At 48.2% G+C, this 21,927-nt stretch overlaps 1 protein-coding gene across 1 annotated transcript; it reads right to left on the bottom strand.

The window, feature by feature from the left end:
- Nucleotides 1-826: 826 nt before the first annotated feature.
- LOC140460307 (uncharacterized) lies at nt 827-1,975 on the bottom strand. Its single transcript, XM_072554781.1, has one exon. It carries the CDS (start codon nt 1,587-1,589, stop codon nt 873-875), a length of 717 nt encoding a protein of 238 aa, XP_072410882.1. The 5' UTR covers nt 1,590-1,975; the 3' UTR covers nt 827-872.
- Between the last annotated feature and the right edge of the window lie 19,952 nt (nt 1,976-21,927).

The following is a 21,927-nucleotide window of genomic DNA, read 5'->3' as shown; positions in this document are numbered from 1 at the left end:
CAGTGACTGCTGGAACCAATACACAACATTGGAAACATCGTCCAGGAAGCTGTCAGAAATGAGCGCAGCAGGTCAGGCAGCATCCAAGGAGCAGGAAAATCAACCTTGCCCGAAATGTCGATTTTCCTGCTCCTCGGACGCTGCCTGACCTGCTGTGCTTTACCAGCGCCACTCTCATCTTGATTCTGATCTCCAGCATCAGCAGTTGTCACTTTCACCTGAAAGAAATGAGCAGTTTTAAAACAAAAACCTGTTGCAGTTCAAAGCTCTCAATGAGAGTCTGAGCTCAGCGTGAAGTTCAGATAATCTTTATTATGACCCAACTTTGTTACAGCTTCAGAATCTCCCAGCAGAAAGGCATAGAAAAAGTAGCATTTTTTTAAAAAACAGCTCAAGGTCAAAGTGCACACATCCCCTGCAACTCCTCACTTTCTTCATTATTGGTCACCACCAAGTTGTCCCTTTGTAATTGTTTCCTTGGTACAGCCTTAACCCGGGGGAAGTATTGCCTCACTCAGCAATTTCAACCCGTATCCTGTATCCAAGTTCGTTGGATGGGCAGTGTAGAGTCAACCACACTGCTGTGGGTCTGGAGTCACGTGTAGGCCAGATCGGGTAAAGGATGCAGCTGGGACGACTGAGTGACTCTTCTCCCACGATGACAGTTTCCTTCCCTAAAAAAAGAACTGAGTGAATCAGATGGAAGTTTTCTTCCACCCCCATCCCACCAAAAATAGTTTCATTGTTAGATTCTGAACTCCAGATTTATGACCAAATTCTGATTGCACCATCTGTCGCGGTGGGAATCGAACCCAGAATCCCCGGAAGTGGGTTGATAGTCCAGTCGATAATGGCACTCGGCTGTCATTCCTTCAATCCCCCTGCGAAGACACGTGAACCCGCTGGTGGCTCTGCAGGTGGGAGGAGCGGGTGAAGGCCTTCCCGCAATCGGTGCAGCTGAAGGGCCTCTCCCCTGTGTGGATCCGCCGGTGCCTCAGCAGGTCAGAGGAATTGCTGAAGGCCTTCCCGCACTCGTGGCATCGGAATGGCCTCTCCCCCGTGTGGAGCTGCCGGTGCCTCAGCAGGCTAGTGTAATTCCTGAAGGCCTTCCCGCACTCGGTGCAGCTGAAGGGCCTCTCCCCGGTGTGGACACGCTGGTGGCTCCGCAGGTGGGAGGAGCAAGTGAAGCCCTTCCCGCACTGAGAGCAGGTGAACGGCCTCTCTCCCGTGTGGACCCGCTGGTGCCTCAGCATGTGGTAGGAGCAGATGAAGCCCTTCCCGCACTGAGAGCAGGTGAACGGCCTCTCCCCCGTGTGGACCCGCTGGTGCCTCACCAAGTGGGAGGAATTGCTGAAGGCCTTCCCGCACTCAGGGCAGCTGAAGGGCCTCTCCCCCGTGTGGACGCGCTGGTGGATCTGGAGGTTAGTGGAATCGCTGAAGCCCTTCCCGCAGACAGGGCAGGGGAACGGCCACTCCCCAGTGTGGCTGAGCCGATGAATCTCCAGGGCAGACGGGAAACGGAAGCCTTTTCCGCAGTCGCCACATTTCCATGGTTTCTCCTCGGGGCGGGATACCTCTGGTTTCTCCATGGCCGAAGCTTCAGCTGCACACTAACATGTGCGGAGGCTCTCCCCACCGTGAATTCCTCTTCCCAGACCGTATAACTGCTTCAGGCTACACACTCAGTGCACTGCAATGGTAGGGTCTCTCATCCAGTCCCACTGATGCTGAAAACGTACTGACACAGGAACCAAAAAACTTTGCTCCTTCTCATAGAATCATACTTGAAAATTGTTGTGGTCCCGATGGACTGAGTGACTGTCAGACATTGACGTCAAAGTGAGGACTGCAGACGCTGGTGAGTGAGATTCGAAAAGTGTGGCGCTGGAAAAGTACAGCAGGTCAAGCAGCATCTGAGGAGCAGGAGAGTTTCAGGCATAAGCCCTTCATCTGTTCATTTTGAAACTTCCGTCATCAGATCTTCAAATACTCTGTAAAAAGAGATTACAAAAGCCATCACTGTCAGTGCAGGGTAGAAATTCTGAACAAGGAATTCTACTTTCTGTGGAATATTCTTTTCTTTTGTTATTCCACAAAATTGAAAGCACAATCCCACTCTCTTTCCACCCCACCCCCCTCCCCCCCACCTGTTCTCACTCCGCTCTAACTAATTCCCCTGAAGGTGCTGATTCTTACAGGGGCAGAAAAGCAAAAACGTCAAGACTGACATCTCTCTGCATTTTGGATAACTCCACAACACTGGGATACAGTTGACAGTGAGCAGGTCTGATTCTGGGAAGCAAATACAAGTGTGTCAATTCATGGGATAACCTGCAAAGCAGCTATTTGTGGAACAAAATGGTAAATGTCCCCAGGAAGGTGGGAGCAAATTGAGACATCAAGGCATTAACACCGACACACCTCAGTGAAACTCTTCTGTTCCCAGTCAGAGCAAAACATCTTTGAAAGTTGCTCTGAAAGTCCAGTCTTCACAACCACACTTCTGCTTTCACCGAAGACAATCAGTCATACAGCACAGAAACAGGCCTTTTGGCCCAACTTGTCTGAGCTGACCAGGTATCGTAAATTAATCTAGTCATATTTGCCAAGACTTGGCCCCAATATGGACTGGCACCTGGACTAAATTGGGTTGGCTATCTGTTCGGCAAGAACAAGTTAGACTGAAGGGTCTGTTTCATGCTGTACATCTCTATGACTCCAGTCGCATGTACCGTCACTTGGCCCCGATCCACTGAACCCTTCGTATTCATACGCCTATCCACATGCTTTTTAACTGTTGAAGTTGTACTAGACCCCACCACCTCCTCTGGCAGCTCATTCCATAGCTGCGCCACCCTCTCCATAAAAAGAAATTTGCCCCTGAAATCTCTTTTACATCCCCCCATGCCTCCCCCCACTCCACCGCCCTCACCTGAAACCTATTACCCTCTCATTCTGGACTTCCCCCATCCAAAGGAAAAGACCTTGAGTATTGACCCTATCCATACCCCTCAGGATTCTATAAAAAGTCCGTAATGTCACCCTTCAGACTCTGGGGAAAACAGCCCCACCCCATCCTTCCGTCTCTCCTGGCCCAAGTAATTAAGAGTTTGCAGAGTCTGCTCCCTCACTGGATTCACTCCAGCTGCTACAAGTGAACAGATTCCCCCCCATCCTCTCCTTCCCAAGATGAACAGTTGTCCAGAGGGAGGGAGTTTCACTCTGAAACTGACAGGGCCACTTCCGCATTGTGATGCCCTGCAGTTTGCAGGAATTCCTTCCCTTCAGAGAATCCCAAGTGTGGAAGCAGGCCACTCGGCCCAACGAGTCCACACCCACCCTCCAAAGGGTAACTCACCCTCAACCATTGCTCAATATTAATCCTCCTGACTAATACACCTAACCTACACATCCCTGGGCACTATGGGTAATTTAGAACTGCCAGTCCACCCTAACCTGCACATCCCTATGCACTATAGATAATTTAGTATAGGAAATCACCCCTAAAATGGATAAAGTTAACAATCACACAACACCAGTTTGTAGACCAACAGGTTTGTTTGGAAGCACTAGCATTTGGAGCGCTGCTCCTTCATTAGGTGGTTGTGGAGAATAAGGTCATAAGACATAGAATTTATGGAAAAACACAACAGTGTCCTGCCACTGAAATGACCTGTTAAACAAACCTGGATTGTGAAGTATTTCATCTTTTCGAATGGGTTGCAGGTATTATTAACATGCAAATCCCAGAACTACCTGTAAGGCACCTTCTCAAGAGAACTTAAAGTTTTATAACAAAAAGTGACATTTTAGCCCAGCTCTGCAAATATAATTCTGCAAACATACACAAACAAGTCCACGGGAGTGAATGTATGTGTGTGCACGCGCATGAGAGAGAGAAAACGTCTATTTCCATCCTGTATGTCTCTGTCTATTTGAGACTATATGCCTTCTGTTGGGGTAAGCATTGTTGTAAATCATAGCTGGGTGCTAATAGTTAGATATAAGGGGAAAGAGAATTCCTCAAGTAGGGCAGTATCAGAATCCTGGGAGATCCCCACTTCTGGTTTACTTCCTAATGAACAAACATTAAACACAAGCACCTATTTATTTCAAATTTGGTTTCATTTTTCTTGTTTGATTCCCTGCTGTGACTACACTGTGCCTGGATGGTTGACAGGCTGGGAGATTGTGGGTTGGGGCTTGATTTACTGAATGTTTTATTGTTCCAGAAGGTGTAGAAGAGAACAGAGGACAGAGAAATCAGGACCTGAAATCTGAGCTGACACCAGACTACCCTGTGATCAGTGCTTTGATTAGCAGTGCCAACCCTCCACCTTTACCGAGCTTCCCATTTGAGGACACCCTCAATATTCAGGATCCAATCCTTGTCATCCTCAAGCCATGTCTCTGTAGGGAGTGTCAGATCGCAATTATTCTCTTCAATGTGTGTCGTCAATTCCTTCACTTTTGTCACAATGCAGCACACATTCAGACACACCATTTTTAATTTTTGTGATCTTTAGAATCCAGTTTTGATTGCTGGTACATTTACTCTCCTTGTCCCTTTCAATTGTTCTCTGATGTTCATTTTCCACATAACTACATTACTCACCAGTCTTGATTTGGATTGGCCATAATGTCCAGGGAGGTGCACGTTAGGTGGGTTAGCCATGGGAAATGCAGGGTTAGAGTTTCAGAGTAATAGAAGCAGGAGTAGGCCATTTGGCCCGCCCAGCCGCTCCGCCATTAATTAAGATTACAGCTGATCTATCCATTGTCTCTGGTCCTCCCCTCCCTGCATTGTCCCAACTAGCCTTAATTCCTTGGACAGAGAATTCCAAAGATTCACTACTCTCCAGGAAAAGCAGTTCCTCCTCATCCCTGTCTTAAATTTACTCCTCCTAATCTTGAGCCTGGTTTCAGTCACCAGCAGAAATGACTGGATAGGGTAAAGTTTCATCCCCACAGTGCAATGATATTCCACTTTCCACCAAAACCTCAGATGTACCCACTCACTCGGTTGCTGTCTCACAAATGCAAAATTTCATCGTAACTTCTTCTGCTCCCATTAAGGGCAAAACATCTTTGAAAGCTGTTCTGAAACTCTAGCCTTCACAATCACACTTCTGCTTTCACCAAAGAAGATTAGAGTCATGCAGCATGGAAACAGACCCTTTGGTCCAAGTTGTCCAGCCAAACAAATATCCTAAATCAACCTAATCCAATTTGCCTGCATGCGGCTCATACCCCTCAAAACCCTTCCTTTTCATGTACCCATCCAAATGCCTTTTAAAATTCCCCCTCACCTCAAACATATACTTTCTAGTCTTGGACTTTTCTACTTTGGCGAAAGTAACTTGGGTATTCACCCTATCCATTCCCCTTACGAAAGTCTATAAGGTCACCCCTCAGCCTCCAATGCTCTAGGGAAAATATCCCCAGCCATTTCAGCCTCTCCCCGTTACTCGAACCCTCCAACTCTGACAGCAGCCTTTCAAATCTTTTCCGACCCCTTTCAAAGTTTCACAACATATTTCCTAGAACAGGGAGACCAGAAATGAATGTAGTCTTCCAAACGTGGACTAACCAATGTCCTACACAGCTCCAACATGACCTCCAAATTCCTGTACTCTCTGCTCTGACCAATAAAGGAAAGCATACCAATGCCTCCTTCACTATCCTGTCTACCAGTGATTCAAGGAACTATGAACCTGCACTCCAAGGTCTCTTTGTTCTGCAACATCCCCTTAACTGTGTCAGTCCTGCCTGGATTGGATCAAAATGCAAACCACACATTTCTCTAAATTAAACTGCCACACCTTGGCCCATCAGCCCACCTGATCAATTCTCATTCACAGTGACCTCTCTTTCCTCTCTTATTCCCTTGAAGTTGAAAATCTCCACCCCAGACATTCTCAGTTTGCTCAACGTAATCTCTGCTGTACCTCATCCTAAAGGGTCTGGGCCATGCTGATTAACAGGCCCACACTCGGGGCATTCTAATTGAAACAAAGAATACTGAACAGCCTGGACAGAGTGGAAGTTGGGAAGGTGTTTCCATTGGTTGGAGAGACTAGAATCAGTGGGCACAGCCTTAGAGTAAAGGAAAGACCTTTCAGAATGGAGGTAAGGAGAAACGTCTTCAGCCAGAGAGTGGTGAATCTATGGAATTCACTGCCACAGAAGGCTGTGGAGGCCAGGTCACTGAGGATATTTAATACTGAGATAGAGATGTTCTTGAGTATCAAGCCAACGGAGGGTTACAGAGACAAAGTGGGCAAATGTAGCTGAGGAACCTATCAGCCATGATTGAATGGCAGAGCAGACCTTGAATGGTCCAATTTCTGCTCCGCTGTCTTATGTTCTCTTGCTGTCCTGGACACAGTGTGAGAGAATTGGAAGCAGGAATAGGCCATTTGGTCTTTCAAGCCAGCACCAACATTCAACAGATTATCAGCAGATTCACAACCATCGAGATGAATAGGTTGGGACTTGTTCACTGGATCACAGGAGGTTTGGAGGTGACCTGACAGGTTTATAAAATCACAAGGGACAGAGATGAGGTGACCGCTGGGTATCCTTTCCCTAAGGTGGGGGTATGAAGATTAGGCAGCAAATTTGAAGGTGAGAGGAGAAAGACTTTAAAAAGGCAGGAAGGGCACCTTTTTGTTTTAAACACTGTGAGTGGTTTGTGTGTGGAATGAATGTCCAGACACGGTGGTGGATGCAGGTACAGTAACAACGTTTAAAAGGCATTTGGATAAGTACATGAATAGGAAAGGTTCAGAGGGATATGGGCCAAACACAGGCAGGTGGGACTAGTTTAGTTTGTGAATATATTCAGCATGGATTAGTTGGACTGAAGGGTCTGTTTCTATGCTGTATAACTTTACAACAGTTCTGTATTGGTCTTAAAACCATTTTCTTGCCTTCCCCCAGAAACATCCACTTCTTTGTTGTTCAAAATTCACATGAACTCAGCCTTGAATATTTTCAATGACCCCCTAACTGCAGGAAGATATCCCCACTTCTGAACTCAACTGGCAGTGAATGGTGTAGAAGGATGCTGAGGCCCCTTTGCACATCCACACATCATTCCTGATGAAGTGCTCGGAACCAAAATGTCGAGTCTCCTGGTCCTTTTTCCAGCCCCAAACTTTGACTCTAATCTCCAGCATCTGTAGTTCTGACTTTCTCCACATCCCAATATATCACCATTTAAACAATACATCTCCTTTCTGCTTTTTGTTTCACAGCAATGGCTATAACTTCACATTGAGATACTGCATTTGCCACGTGTTTGTAAATTGTGGTCTTCTCTACATCGGGGAGACCGAGCGTAAACTGTGGAAACAGTTCACCGAGCGTCACAGCCAGGTCTGCAGAGGTTGTCCGGACCTCCCGTTTTAATTCCCCTTCCCAGTCCCTTCCTAACAAGAACATCTTAGGCTTCCTCTATTACCACAACGAACCAAACTGCAAATTGGGGGAACAACATCCCATCACCCCCCCCCCCCCCCCCCCCGGGCAGCCTACAGCCTGCAGGACTCAACATTGAGTTCTCCAATTTCAAATAACCTGCCTTTACACCCCCGACTCCCTTCTCAGACCCATGCCCCTCATTTCCACTCCTTCCTGCCACCAACCTGATTTGTTCCCCCAATTGACTAATCAGGCCATACCCTCTCCCTCTCTTCACCTATCCCCACTTTAGCCCCAGCCCCTGCCCCTGCCCCAGCACCCACCCCCAGTCCTGAAGAAGGCTTGCACCTGAAACATCGACTTTTCCACTTCCTGATGCTGCCTTGTTTGCTGTGCCCTTCCAGCCTCCTGTCTGTCTATGTTGCCAATTGAGACACAGACCTGGACCACGTTTCCATAGTCTGTCCCCTCCCTGGGATCACTTCGTTTCCTTTCAGTTGATGCAAGTCAACAATTGAACTCCGGAAAGAAATAGAAATGCCAAAGGGGGCGAGAAAAGAGAGTGCCGTACTCACAGATCTTACACAGAGGAAGGAATTTGCAGTCTGGGTGAAGTTCAATGTTGATTCAGAAAGAGAGGTGCAGGAGTAGCAGCTTCAGAAACTCGTGGTCCAACTTCCGCATTCAGACAATGCAGTGGCTCTGATTGGCAGGAGGACCAATTTCGTTCTGGTCCTCCAGGGTTCCCCATTGGGCCATCAAAGGAAGGTCGCGCGCCATTTTTTGCGGAAAGCGATGAGCGTGCCCTAAATTTTGCTGATGGTGGGCATGCGCACTGTAGTGCTGACACTGGAAAACATGCGTACTATGTTCACTGGGGATGCTGGTGTTCCTGTCAGATTTTAAGAGTCCAAATGCCAATAGGAAAAAAGGGGTATAGGCACAATTTATTTTTCGCTGTGATTCGACATTGTATTGCTTTTACATTCTGTCTGGCTACTCAACTTTTCTATGTCTTTTCCCCAGGTTGTGGGGCGAGACCAGAACTGGAGTACATGGGTTTCGGGTGAGAGGGGAAAGATTTCTGAGGGGCAACCTGTTTGCACAGAGGGTGGTGCGTGTATGGAATGAGCTGTCAGAGGAAGTGGTGGAGGCTGGTATAATGATAATATTTAAAATGCATCTGGATGGAGATATGAATAGGACAGATTCAGAGGGATAAGGGGCAAAATACTGGAAAATTGGTCATTAGATTAATTTAGGATATCTGGTTGGTATAGACCGAAGGGTATGTTTCTGTGCTCTGTGACGCTATTTCGAGATAGTTGGAACCAACTTCACAAGACTAGGACTAGGCCATCCGCCCCTTCCAGCCTGTCCTGAGCTGTGGCCTGACTGTGCTTATTTCAGTGAAAGTTTCAGAAAGATTTCAGCAGTTCTTTTAAAAACTTGAACATGCTTTCTGACTTTAACAATATTTCTGAATATATCATTTTAGGTATTCTCAATTTTGAAGATCAGCCATTTCTCACCCCTCCCGACTCCCAAGCAGAGTCATCACCATCTATTTTTTCTCTCTCTGTCCTTTGAAGGGCTTGATACAGCGGTCAAAGCTAGTTCGAGGCTCAAAAAAGGACGGGTGTGGTGGGGGCTGGGGAGAAAAGAGACCGAATGGATGGGGGACAGAGAGAGAGAAAATGGACGGGGGCAGAGGGTGGGGGTAGAGAGACTAGGGGGTACAGAGAGAGAGAATAAGTGGGGTTGATAGACTGGGCGGGGGCAAGAAAGTGGGCGTGGTGAAGAAGTGGGAGATGGCACAGGGCAGGGTGACACTATGCACACGGATACACGAGATGGCCACTGAGCAATCAGTTGGCCAACTTGACACACGAGATGGCCGCTGGATCACAATACGGAGAGAAACCGCAGAGCTGATACAGACACTGCTTGGGGCCACCAGAATACCAGCACAATGGACTCAGAACCCAGTTAATTAGTTTAAGGCGGGTGGGGGAGACAATACTCATGAGTAATTAACACTGCCCGCCGAAGTGTCTGGGTCCAGCCAACACCTCTTATAGAAGTGCTAACAGCTTGATACAGACTCAATACCAAATGCTAATAGCCAGGGCTGCAGGAATCCCCCTTCTCAGGAAGAGCAATTAGCGCCCATTACTACAACAATGGATTTCCATGCAGACATTGAAATGGACAATGTCTGCACTGAAACTGACAATGGCTGTGCGGAAATTAACAAAGGCTGTGCTGGAACTGACAAAGACTGTATCGACACTATCAACAATTCTACAATGATTACCAGAAACAAATCATGTTACAAAGACAATAATCTCATTCCTGACCGATTGTATCACAAGATGTATAAAAGTTTCTTGACGTGTGCTCCGGGTCGAGAGAAGACTCGCAGCTGACACTGTGCTGTTGGTGTCTTTCTCTCCCCGGAGCCCCGATATTTCCTTGTGCAATAAACTCTATCATTGAACCTCAATTCTGACTCCGAGCCTGGTGTTTTTCCCCACAACAGGGGAGAGAGAATGATGCAGGGAGTGGCAGATGGTGGGGGGAGTGAGAGAGAGAGAATGGATAGAGAGGAGATGGTGGAGGCCTGGAAGAATAGAAATGGGACAGAGGGTGTGGTAAGAGAGAATAGATGGGGGCAGACGGACAGGACAGCAACAGGGTGAGGAATGAAATGACAGGGGTGCAGAGGGTTGCATGAGAGAGAATGGACAGGTTGTTTGAAGTATAGAGGGAGAATGGACAAGAAGCTGGGGATGGAGAGAGAATGGTCAAGGGGTGCTGTTGTTGGCGGGGGGATTGGACAGTGGGAGCTGTGGGTGGTGGGGAGAATGGATGTGGGCACTGCGTGTGGCCAAGATCAACAAGGTTAATGACAGTCAACACTTATTAAATTGTTTCTGGAACAGAAAAACTTGCACTGGAGACTCCCAGAAGAGAGGTGTCTCATATGTATTCCTTCAATTAGTTTTGAAATATTGTTGTGTATCTGAATTGTTCAGGGATACTTGGCACATAGCGAGATGGCTGTGGTTGTTGGAGGTCAGTCATCACAGTTCCAGAATGTCTCTTCAGGAATTCATAGGGTAGTGTCTTAGGCTCAACCATCTTCATCAATGACCATCCTCCATCATAAGGTCAGAGGTGGAAATATTTGCCAATAATTGCACAATGTTCAGCACGATTCACAACTCCTCATAAACTGAAGCAGTTCAGTTTGAAATGCAACAAGATCTTAACAATATCCAATGGGCTGATGAGTGACAAGTAACATGTTTGCCATGCCAATGCCAAACAATGACTCATCCCCAAAAGAGATAATCTGCCCACTGCCCCATGATATTCAACAGTGTTACTGTCACTAAACACCCCACTGTCCATTGACCAGAAACTCACTGAGGACGAACGATCAGTCCTCAGCAAAGGACTCACCTTCATCCCCCTCCATCCCCGCATCAATGAATTTAATACATGCCGTGATGTCAAATACTTCTTCCGCCGCCTCTGCCTCCGAGCTTATTTTCACAATCAGGACTCCCTTCCACCTTCCGAGGACCCCTTCGCCCACCTCGAACACACATGCATCCACCTGGACACCTCGCACTGGCCTATTACCCGCTTTCGACCTCTTCATTTCCAACTGCCGCCGGGACATTAACCGCCTTAACCTGTCTACCCCCCTCCCCTCCTCCAACCTCTCACCCTCACAACACGCAGCCCTCCAATCCCTCTGCTCCAATCCCAACCTCACCATCAAGCCAGCAGATAAAGGGGGCGCAGTGGTAGTGTGGCGCACTGACCTCTACACCGCTGAAGCCAAACGCCAACTCGAGGACACCTCTTCCTACCACCCCCTCGACCATGACCCCACCCCCATCACCAAACCATCATCTCCCAGACGACACAGAACCTCATCACCTCAGGAAATCTCCCACCCACAGCTTCCAACCTTATAGTCTGGCAACCCTGCACTGCCTGGTTCTACCTCCTTCCCAAGATCCACAAGCCTGACCACCCTGGCCGAACCATCGTCTCAGCATGCTCCTGCCCCACTGAACTCATTTCTACCTATCTCAACACTGTCCTATCCCCCATTCCAGGAATTCCCCACATATGTTTGAGACACCACCCACGCCCTCCACCTCCTCCAAGACTTCTGTTTCACCGGCCCCCAATGCCTCATCTTCACCATGGATATCCAATCCCTCTACACCTTCATCCGCTATGACCAGGGGCTCCAAGCCCTCCGTTTCTTCTTCTCCGAATGTCCCCAACAGTACCCTTCCACCGACACTCTCATTCGTTCGGCTGAACTGGTCCTCACCCTTAACAATTTCTCCTTCGAATCCTCCCACTTCCTCCAGACCAAAGGGGTAGCCATGGGCACCCATATGGGCCCCAGCTATGCCTGTCTGTTTGTGGCCATGGAGAACAGTCGATTTTCCATAATTACACCGGCACCACTCCCCACCTCTTCCTCCGCTACATTGATGACTGCATTGGCGCCACCTCGTGCTCCCGTGAGGAGGTTGAGCAATTTATCAACTTCACCAACACAGTCCACCCTGACCTTAAATTTACCTGGACCATCTCTGACACTCCCTCCCCTTCCTAAACCTCTCCATCTCCATTATTGACGACCGACTTGATACCAACATTATTTACAAACCCACCGACTCCCACAGCTACCTGGACTACACCTCTTCCCATCTTACATCCTGCAAAAATGCCATCCTGTATTCCCAACTCCTCCGCCTCTGCCGTATCTGCTCCCAGGAGGACCAGATCTACCACAGAACACACCAGATGGCCTCCTTCTTTACAGACCGTAATTTCCCTTCCCACGTGGTTAAAGATGCCCTCCAACGCATCTCGTCCACATCCTGCACCTCCACCCTCAGACCCCACCCCTCCAACTATAACAAGGACAGAACGCCCCGGTGATCAGCTTCCACCCTACCAACCTTCGCATTAACCAAATCATCCGCTGACATTTCCGCCACCTCCAAACAGACCCCACCATCAGGGATATATTTCCCTCCCCACCCCTTTCCACCTTCCACAAAGACCGTTCCCTTCATGACTACCTGGTCAGGTCCATGCCCTCCTTCAACCCACACTCTCATCCTGGCACCTTCCCCTGCCACCGCAGGAATTGCAAAACCTGTGCCCACACCTCCTCCCTCACCTCCATCCAAGACCCTAAAGGAGCCTTCCACATTCATCAAAGTTTTACCTGCACATCCACCAATATCATTTATTGTATCTATTGCTCCCGATGCGGTCTCCTCTACATTGGGGAGACTGGACAGCTCCTAGCAGAGCAATTTAGGGAACATCTCCAGGACACCCGCACCAATCAACCATACCGCTCTGTGGCCCAACATTTCAACTCTCCCTCCCACTCTGCTGAGGACATGGAGGTCCTGGGCCTCCTTCACCACCGCTCCTTCACCACCAGCGCCTGGAGGAAGAATGCCTCATAACACTTCAATCTCAGGGCATCAATGTGGACTTCAACAGTTTCCTCATTTCCCCTTCCCCACCTCACCCCAGTTCCAAACTTCCAGCTCAGCACTGTCCCCATGACTTTGTCCTAACTGTCTACCTTCTTTTCCACCTATCCACTCCCGACCTATCACCTTCATCCCCTCCCCCACTCACCTATTGTACTCGATACTACTTTCTCCCCACCCACACCCTCCTCTCACTTATCTTCAGGCTCTCTGCCTGTATTCCTGATGAAGGACTTTTGCCCAAAACATCGATTTTACGACTCCTCAGATGCTACCTGAACTGCTGTGCTCTTCCAGCACCACTAATCCAGAATCTGGTTTTCAGCATCTGCAGTCATTGTTTTTACCCAGAAACTCAACTAGCCTAATCACAGACACAATGGCAACAAGAGAAGGCAACAGGTCAGGAATACAGTGACTCCCCAAACCCTGTCCATCTTCTACAAGGCAAAGTCAGCAGTGTAATGGAATCCTCTCCCACCAGCTTGGATGGGTGCAGCTTCAACAACATTCAAAAAGCTTGATGCCATCCAGGACAAAGTCGCCTGCTTGATTGGCATCATCTCCACATACATCCACTTCCTCTGCCCCATTGTTCAAAAGCAGTAGTGTGTATGATCTACAAGACCCAACACGGAAATTCACCAAAGATCCTTAGAAAATGCCTTCCAAACCAACAACCACTTCTAACTAGAAGGACCAGAGCAACAGATACTTGGGAACACAACCTCTTGCAAGTACCCCTCCAAGCCACTCACCATCTTAACTTGGAAATATATTGTTGTTCCTTCAGTGTCCCTGGGTCTAAATCCTGGAATTTCCTCCCTAAGGACATTGTGGGTCACTGTACCATTATGGATCACAGCAGTTGAAGAAGGCGGGTCACCATCACCTTCTCAAGGGGAACTAAATACTGGCAATCCAGCAATGCCCATTCACCATGAGTAACTTTTAATAAATGGTTGAAACGGAGGGTTGGAACCTGCAAATTGAAAAAAGTCAACGTTCAGGAGGAACAGACGTCGGGCTTTGATTTGGTCCTTACTTGAGGACAGATAAAGAGCGTTATACTGGAAAAAGAGAGTTAAACATCTGTGGTCTTTCACTCAGTGTATCAATCGAAAATCGATTAAAGATTAGCTCTTGACGCATTCGTCACCAACACATGAAAAAGGATGGTTAAAACGGCATATGGAACCCTTGATTTCATCTCTTTAATGGCTGATTTACTTCCCACAATCCCATGCGATCCAGATATCGCTCTATTTACCGTGAGCAGTATTCATGTTGCGCATGTGTGAGATCGAAATGGGGCCCCGCACCCCGCCGTTCTGATGGATGGGGAAACCAATTTTATGGAAACCCTGGAGGACTGGAAGGGGCCTGGTCCTCCTGCCAATCAGAACACCCCCCCCCTCCCCCACCAAATATCTTCTGACCATGAGATATCGTCGACCATGAGCTTCTGAAGCTGCTGTTGCTCCTCTCTCTCTCTGAATGAAGATTGAGCTTCAGTCCAGACTGCAACTTCCTTCCTCTGTTTAACATCTGGGAGTACCGCACTCTCTTTTCTCATCCTTGGGTTCAGCTGTTAGTTTGTAGGAGCTGAGGGAAAAAGAAAGTAAATCGAGAGAAAGGGGCAGACTCTGGAAAAGGTTGGTTTAGATCTGTGCCTGTTAATGTTTGACAGGCTTTGTTTCCTGAGCTTGATACATTCACTTGTCTGGCAAAAAAAGATGGCCTCTTGATCCATGTTGGGGATGGAAGTGGATTATGCTGTGGGTGACTTGCTCGTAGTAGTCCAATAAGTATTGGATAAGTAATCATGACTCACAAACCTTGAGTTATTGACTGTTTATTCGGGAGCTCACGGGGAGAGCCAAGTCGACCTAATAGTCACAAGTCACTCCGACGAGAAACAGAGAGTTATGTGATTATATAGGTTACAGTCATTTAACAATTAGTAAACTGTTAATTGCAGGAATTTGAGCAAACTAAGTCACTTTGCCCAGCGACGCAGTGTCTGGACAATCTTGGTTAGTAGCTGATAACTATACAATAGGTCCTTGCAAAGAGAAGAATATTCCCATGCAAGGAAATAATTAGGTAATAATTAGGAAATTATTAGGTAGCAGTACAGTTGCAAGGCTGAGTGTCTCTGTTGAGTCTGGGAATTAAGGGTAATTGGGACAATGCAGGGAGGAAGAGCTGGGACAATGGATAGATCAGCCATGCTCTTAATGAATGGCAGAGCAGGCTGGATGGGCAAAATGGCCTACTCCTGCTTCTATTACTCCGAAACTATAACCCTGCATTTCCCATGGCTCACCCACCAAACCTGCACGTCCCTGGACATTATGGCCAATCCAAATCAAGGCCGGTGAGTAATGTAGTGATGTGGAAAATGAACATCAGAGAACAAAGAAAGGGACAAGGAGAGTAAATATACCAGCAATCAAAACTGGATTATAAAGATCACAAAACCTGAAACGATACATGGTGAGTCTGAATGTGTGCTGCAATGTAACAAAAGTGAATGAATTAACTGCACACATTGAAATGAATAATTATGGTCTGAGACTCCTTACAGAGACATGGCTTCAGGATGGCAAGGATTGGATCCTGAATATTGAGGGGGGAGTCAGATGGGAAGCGAGGTAAAGGCAGAGGGTTGGCACTGCTAATCAAAGCACAGATCACACGGTAGTCTGGTGTCAGCTCGGATTTCAGGGCCTGATTTCTCTGTCCTCTGATCTCCCTGTTCCCACAGAGTAAGATGTCGGTCTGTCCTCAACCTTTCTGGACTTCTGTAGAAGCTTTCACGCCTGTTTTACAGCTTCCAGAACAAGAAAACATTCAGTCAATCGAAAGCCAACCCACAATCTCAGCCTGTCACCCATCCAGACAAGAGTGTAGTCACAGCAGGGAATCAAACAAGAAAAATGAAACAAAATCAGAAATAAATAAACGCTTAATGTTTGTTCATTAGGAAGTAAACCAGAAATAGGGGTCTCCCAGGATTCTGAGAGTGCCCTACTTGAGGAATTCTCTCTCCCTTCGATGTAAGTATTAGTACTGTTACGGCAAAGTAACTCGTGTGTCAAATCGTTTAAAGCAAAGTAGTCAGGAGAGGAGACCTTGAGCAATTAACTAGCTTTATTTGTTGCCATGGGGAATACCTCTTAGTTCAAAACAAAGTCTAATGTATTCTAATGTAATACAGAATGTTACAAGTTTTATGGTAAATCACAAGCCCCACTTTCCATTAATTATGCAACTGAGGGGCAGTCGTAAGTTTCACATACATTGTCCAGACCTACGTTTCTTAATGTCTACAAATCTGAATGTTATCTTATACCGCAGGTCCAGCTAGGCTCGAATTACCGATAAGGGACATAGAGAACCAATCCATCATTCTATGAAGCAGCACAGTCTAATGGCCTGAGGAGCAGAGACAGCCCGCAGCTGCAAGGTCAGGCTATCAAAACAGAATTCCTTTGCCAGGGCTCAGACAGCATTATGTTAACAGGCTACATTTTTCTGCAAACATTACTTTGTGACAAAATGGCTTCCATGCAGTTTTATGAATTTTGTTCAAATTCTCCCACAATGCCTCCTTTTTTATTAAAAATCAGAGATTATGGGCATCAGCAAAAGAGGAATTATACCCAGAGCCAGGGGGTGGTGGTTGGAGATCAGAAATATAGTCCTCGGGTTCAGTAAGGACAGGGGCAGAAGACTCCAGCAATTGGGAATCATCATCAGGGGTTTCATCAGGAATGGGAAATCTCAGCATCTGAGGGATTGCTGGAGAGGAGGGCCACAACAATGAACTGAGCCGAGCGCAGGATTGTCTGTGGGGTGCCCCCCTCACTCTCTGTCTGCTTCCACCCCTCTCTGTGCCTGCTTGCTCCTCTCTCTTTCTCTCTCTGCCTGCATCTCTCTCTCTCTCTTTCTTTCTCTCTCTCTCTCTCTCTCTCTCTGCCTGCGTGTCTCTCTCTCTCTCTCTTTCTTTCTCTCTCTCTCTCTCTCTCTCTGCCTGCGTCTCTCTCTCTCTCTCTCTGCCTGCGTCTCTCTCTCTCTCTCTCTCTCTCTCTCTCTCTGCCTGTGTCTCTCTCTCTCTGCCTGCACCCTCTCTCTCTCTCTCTCTGCCTGCCTGCACCCCTCTCTCTCTCTCTCTGCTTGCCTGCCATCCCCCGCTCACTGCCTGCCTGAGCCCCTCTCTCTCTCTCTGCCTGCCTGTGCCTCTCTCTCTCTCCCTGCCTGCCTGTCTGTGCCCCTCTCTCCCAACCTGCCTGCGCCCCTCTCTCTCTCTGTCTGCGTGCCTGCGCCCCTTCTCTCTCTCTACCTGCCTGCCTGAGTCCCCCTCTCTCTCTGCCTGCCTGCACCACTCTCTCTCTCTGCCTGCCTGCACCCCTCTCTCTCTCCCTGCCTGCCTGCACCCCTCTCTCTCTCTCTGCCTACCTGCGCCTCTCTCTCTCTCAGCCTGCCTGCGCCCGTCTCTCTCTCTTTCTGCCGTCCTGAGCCCCTCCTTCTTTCTCTCTCTGCTTGCCTGCACCCCCTCCTCGCTCACTGCCTGCCTGAGCCCCTCTCTCTCTCCCTCTGCCTGCCTGCACCCCTCTCCCCCTGCCTGCCTGCGCCCCTCTCTCACTCTGCCTGCGCCTCTCTCTCTCTCTCTCTGCCTGCCTGCGCCCCTCTCTCACTCTGCCTGCGCCTCTCTCTCTCTCTCTCTCTGCCTGCCTGCACCCCCCTCTCGATGCCTGCCTGCACCTCTCTCTCTCTCTTTTTCTCTTTCACTCTCTCTCTCTCTCTGCCTGCGCCCCTATCTCTCTCTGCCTGACTGTGCCCTCTCTCTTTCTCTCTCTCTGCCTGCCTGTGCCCCCTCTCTCTCTCTGCCTGCCTGCGCCCCTCTCTCTTTCTCTTTCTCTGCCTACCTGCGCCACCCCTCTCAGTCTGCATATGCCCTTCTTTCTTTTTCTCTCTCTGCCTGCCTGCCTGCGCCCCCCCCCTCTCTCTGCCTGCCTGCGCCCCCCCCTCTCTGCCTGCCTGTGCCCTCTCTCTCTGCCTGCCCCCCCTCGCTGCCTGCCTGCGCCCCCTCTCTCTCTCTACCTGCCTGCACACCTCTCTTTCTCTCTGCCTGCCTGTGTCCCTCTCTCTCTCTCTGCCTGCCTGCACCCCCCTCTCTTTCTCTCTCTGCCTGCCTGCGCCCCTCTCTCTCTCTGCCTGCCTGCGCCCCCCTCTCTCTCTCTGCCCGTCTATGCCCCCCTCTGCCTGCGCCCCTCTCTCTCTGCCTGCCTGCCCTCTCATTCTCTGCCTGCCTGCGCCTCTCTCTGCCTGCCTGCGCACCCCCTCTCTCTGCCCATCTATGCCCCCCTGCCTGCGCTCCTCTCTCTCTCTCTCTGCCTGCCTGCGCCCCTCTCTCTCTCTGCCTGCCTGCGCCACCCCCCTCTCTCTGCCTTCCTGCGTCCCTCTCTCTCTGCCTGCTTATGCCCCCCTCTGCCTGCGCGCCTCTCTCTCTCTGCCTGCCTGCGCGCCTTTCTCTCTGTAACACTCTTCAACTTTCTACATGTCTCAGTTCATAGTTGCCCAATGTGTCCTGTATGCCAAATTCATTCAAGTCTGGACGTCCTGAAGCGAGCAATTATACTTCAGATTTCTACTCGCCAATTAAAACTAATGTTGTGCACTCGAACAGATCGGGGGCATCTTGAAGCATGCCACGGACTTCAGTGTGGGTCCAGGGCTTATCAAATAAGATTTCACCTCTCAAAACCCTGGGGCAAGCAAATTCATTATTACTAACTTCGTAAAGCACAAGTGCTCTCTCTCTCTCTCTCTCTCTCTCTCTGCCTGCGCCCCTATATCTCTCTGCCTGCCTGTGCCCCTCTCTCTTTCTCTCTCTCTCTCTGCCTGCCTGTGCCCCTATCTCTGCCTGACTGCGCCCTCTCTCTTTCTCTCTCTCTCCCTGCCTGCCTGCGCCCCTCTCTCTCTCTGCCTGCCTGTGTCCCTCTCTCTTTCTCTCTCTCTCTGCCTGCATCTCTCTCTCTCTCTCTCTCTCTTTCTCTCTCTCTGCCTGCCTGCACCCCTCTCTCTCTGCCTGCCTGCGCCTCCAGACGCTAGGACCCTGTTGAGTTGTCTCACTAGTATCTTATGGCTGAGTAGGGAGAATTGTATCAACATTTCTAACAGCATTTTTGTCCCTGGCCAGCTTTCCTCTTTATTTTGGACACTCATCTCTCAAAGGATATCGACCGGTGACCTGAGAGGACCAGGATATCTCCTGCCTGACTCGCCAACTGTGGGGGATGGAAATAAAGCTCCATGTCAGGAAAGAATTTGTTTATCAGGAAGCAGCACAGCTGCAAGGCCAACCGTCTCCGCTGAGCCTGGGAAACACAAGCTTTAGCAAGCAGGCACTAAGCTGAGATTCAAAATGGTTTCCAGGCTCTAATATGTGACAAAATGGCTGACCCAAATCTAACAAATCTCCCAATTCATCGCAGGGAATAAAACAAGAAAAATGAAACAAAATGAGAAATAAATAGGGGATCGTGCTTAATGTTTGTTCATTACGAAGTAAACAAGAAATAGGGGTCTCCCAGGATTCTTATGGTGCCCTACTTGAGGAATTCTGTCCAACAAGTTTAAGTGGAAGCACTAGCTTTCCGAGTGCAGCTCCATCAATGGATTGTGGAATATAAAATTGTAAGACACAGAATTTATAGCAACAGTTTATAGTGTGATGTAACTAAAATTATATACTGAAAAAGACCTGGATTGTTTGTTAAGTGTCTCATCCGTTCGAATGACCATGATAGTTTCAGTTCTTTCAAATGTAAATCACAAAACCTTTTAAAATAGTTAAATCCTCAAGTGAACTTTACCAATTACTGTCGCGTCAGCCCAGATAATGTATTGAAAGTGTGAGCTCCCCTGTGTGAGACTGTCTGTGCCACAATGATTAAACTGATTTACAGAATCTTGCATGGATTCATGCAGTTTTTGAGCAAAGTAAGACATAATTCTGCAAGTACGAATTCACCCAACTGGTGCGTGTGTGTGCGCATGTGTGTACGTGTGTGTGCGTGTGTGTGTGTGTGTGTGTGTGTGTGTGTGTGTGTGTGTGTGTGTGTGTTTGTGTGTGTGGTGGGAGGGGGGGGGATGTATATTTGCAAATACATTCTATGTGCATTTTTTTAAGCAAAATTCTGCAGGCAGTCAATACATGTAATAGTTTGTAAATTCGACTTTGGAAATAGAACCAGTCTGACTCAAGATTGGGAAACAGGCAGACTCTGACCTCACGCCTTTAATGCATTGTCTGGGTTGAGATGTGAGCTTTTGCTATAAAACTTTGTTATCTCGAGAAGGTGACAACAAGAAATTCTGGGATTTACATTGTAATGAGACCTGCAACCTATTTGAAAAGGTGGAAGACTTAACAATCCAGGTTTGTTCAATATACCAGTTCAGTGGCAGGACGCTGGAATGTTTTGCTCTAAATTGTGTCTTAGGATCTTATCCTCCACAACCACCTGATGAAGAGGCAGCACTCCAAAAGTTACTGTTTCCAAAGAAGCCTGTTGGACTACAGCCTGGAGTTGTGTGATTCTAGAATCTGGTTTCCATCATCTGCAGTCCTTGTTTTTACCTCGTTGATTTTAACCCTACTATGAATCCTCTTGCAAGGAAACCTGCCTTGAAGAAGTTTTCCTCCTCTCTCTATAAGAATCTCAGGGAGTCCCTCTCCCACTGCAACTCCCAGGTCATTTCCTCTGCCCTGAAGCTCTTCAACCATGTCCTGAAACAGACTCGCTACCACAGCCACATTTGCTTCGTCAGTGCCTGCCTCCATAACCAACTCATCCCACACGGACTCCGGACCACCTTTAAACCAGCGGAGTTCGGATCCGAACAGGCCATTCCACCCTCCTATCTGACCTATCACCTTCATTCCCACCTCCATTCGCCCATTGTACTCTTTGCTACCTTCCCCCACACTCCTCCCTGACCTATCCCCTCCATCCCCACCCCCATTCACCTATTGTACTCTATGCTACTTTCTCCCCACCCCCACCCTCCTCTCATTTATCTCTCCACCCTGCAAGCTCTATTCCTCATGAAGGGCTTTTGCCCGAAACGTCGATTTTCCTGCTTCTCGGATGCTGCCTGAACTGCATGCTTTTCCAGCACCAGTCTAATCAAAAGTGGATTGGCCATGTTGAATTCCCCATCGTGCCCAGGGATGTGCATGTTAGGGTGGATTGGCCATGCTAAATTACCCATAGTGCTGTGAGAAACGAACCCCACTTAATCAATAATTTTCAGTCTGAGTCAAAGAGTTCTGAAGCAGCACATTTATTCCAACATGTTGCAAGATGGGTGTCTGTATGAAGAGAGACATACCCGACAGTAAAATACAGAGCTTTTTATACTTTGCTGAGGGCTCTCTCGACACCCCTACACTGAGCAATAAACCTATTATAAGTGTCTATTTCATTCTATCTCTTTATTTGGTTATTATTTGCGCCCGTTATTCCTTCATTTAGTAATTCCCTGCACCCAAGCCTAAGCCTTTCATACTTATTAATTACTTCACTTGTTTTTCTTTAAATCTGCCTTATTTGGCTGTTCTTGTTCAGTACAGCCTTCCTGTTATTTTGTCCAGTTCCTCTTATCTAACCGTCTGACTTCTGAGATCATCCTTTACTATCTTGATAGTCCAAAAAGCGGACCTACAAACTATGAGCTTATTTAGAGTGCCCCGCTGCCCTTTTTTTGTGGTCAGCTACAAGTAATTTCTTAGCTTAAAACTATTTCTTAAAAGACCCCTAATATTCTTTAAAATCAACATACACCTGACAACCTGAAATTTATCTCTCTCAATCCCCACCCCCACCCTGCAGGCACTCGGCCTCTATTCCTGATGAAGGGCTTTTGTGCGAAACGT

The sequence above is a fragment of the Chiloscyllium punctatum genome, chromosome 36, assembly GCF_047496795.1.
Source record: "Chiloscyllium punctatum isolate Juve2018m chromosome 36, sChiPun1.3, whole genome shotgun sequence".
In the NCBI taxonomy this organism is placed as follows: domain Eukaryota; kingdom Metazoa; phylum Chordata; class Chondrichthyes; order Orectolobiformes; family Hemiscylliidae; genus Chiloscyllium; species Chiloscyllium punctatum.
The sequence above is the reverse complement of the archived record's forward strand: the minus strand, read 5'-3'. Positions and strand labels throughout refer to the sequence as shown.